Below are 1,615 nucleotides of genomic sequence, written 5' to 3' on the forward strand. Positions count from 1 at the left end.
TAGTTATACTATATTGTCGCTCAGAACCGTCGCTAATACATTGATAAGAATGTTGAAGTGTCGCTTTAAACCGCCACTACGTAAATGCTACTGTCGATTAAAAATTCTGGTATATTAGCGTCGATTTTTATATTTTAGCGTTAATCTATTGTTCCTCAAGAATCCTAGGTGTCAGTAGCATCCTTTCACCTAAAAGGTCATTAATAAAGTATGAGAGAGAAAGTTCTTGGTTCTCTGCCTTCTCTCTAGAATTCTGGGTTTTTTGTCCTTCTGAGTTTCGTTTTGCTCAAGGGTGCTTAGAATGGCCACTAAAGGTTCTAACGGTGCTGGTGTTTGGAGGAAGGTGGATTACAGTAGGAAGTCGTTACCTAGGTGGGATATCACTAATGGAGGTAAGGGGAAGATGGAGGTGAGGGATGGAGCTTCAGTTACATCCTTTTTTGTGTCTGAGTTTGGTGCTAGATGAAGCCATTGAATTGTTTTACGAGTTCAAAGCCTTTGGAGAAATTATGGAGTTTGTGATTCCACCTAAAAAGGATAAATATGGTAGGAGATATGGTTTTGTGAGGTTTGTTAATGTGCCGGATGTAAAATCTCTTGAGATCAAACTAGACAACATGTTTCTTGATGGTAGGAAGCTGCATGTTAACTTGACGAGATTCAACAGACCTGTTCTTATGCAGATATTTTCATATCAGAAGGAAAGAAGGGTGTTTAAGGGAGAACCGGCGGGTGAGAAGAGGGGTTATTAGCATAATAATATGGTGGGTGGAAGTAGTCAGAGTAGATCCTTTGCAGATGTTTTACAAAACAACTTGCCTTCCAGGGTGTCGAAAGTTGTGTCTAAATCCTTGGTTTTCTCTCCTAGAGATGATGTCTTCAATCAGTATTTAAGGGCGTATACAGGTGTTATCAAAAACCCGGGTGCAGATGTTGATCTTAAAAATATGTTTCTGGAAGAAGGTATCTTTTCCATTAGAGTCACATACTTGGGTCCTAATCTTTGTCTGCTGGAGGACCTGATAGAGGGTGAGATAGAAGGGTTCATTAAGGAGAGAAAAGAATGGTGGCAGATTTGGTTCCGTTCTATCAAACCTTGGAATCCTTCTGATGTTGATAAAGAGAGATTGACCTGGATCAAGATCATAGGTGTACCGTGTTATGCATGGGAGGAGAAATTTTTCAAGATGATAGCAGACTTGTTTGGTTGTTATGTCAAGTGTGATGAAGGTACAGCTCTTAAATCCATGATGGATGTTGCCCGTATCTGTTAAGAACCAGTCGCTCTGGTATGGTGGAAGAATGTGTTAATGTGGAGATTGAAGGTATGGTTTTCTCCATCGCTATTTTGGAATACTGTGGTTGGGTGAATCCCAAGATTTTTGTGTCGAGAGATAGGGATGAGGAAGTTTCAGAGTTGTCTCAGTCGGAGGATGAAAAGTATGTTGCGGAGGATGTAGGGAGGGAGTGTGCGGCGGAGTTTGATCCTTCAAAGTCTGGAAGCGGTGATGGGACGGGTGATGCTAGCTTCTCTGTTGCAGAAAGAAACCTAGGTGTCAGAAGCATCCTTTCACCTAAAAGGTCTCAGAATCAGTCTAGTGAGAAAAAGGTGGTT

The 1,615-nt window shown here is 41.2% G+C and overlaps 1 protein-coding gene across 1 annotated transcript; it reads left to right on the plus strand.

Annotated features, from left to right (window-relative positions):
* The first annotated feature begins 301 nt into the window (after positions 1 to 301).
* LOC131614792 (uncharacterized) lies at positions 302 to 752 on the plus strand. Its single transcript, XM_058886344.1, has 2 exons — positions 302 to 392; positions 463 to 752. The coding sequence occupies exons 1-2, from the start codon at positions 302 to 304 to the stop codon at positions 750 to 752; spliced, it is 381 nt and encodes a 126-aa protein (XP_058742327.1).
* The last annotated feature ends 863 nt before the right edge of the window (positions 753 to 1,615 follow it).

The sequence above is a fragment of the Vicia villosa genome, linkage group LG6 (genome assembly GCF_029867415.1).
Source record: "Vicia villosa cultivar HV-30 ecotype Madison, WI linkage group LG6, Vvil1.0, whole genome shotgun sequence".
NCBI lineage: Eukaryota > Viridiplantae > Streptophyta > Magnoliopsida > Fabales > Fabaceae > Vicia > Vicia villosa.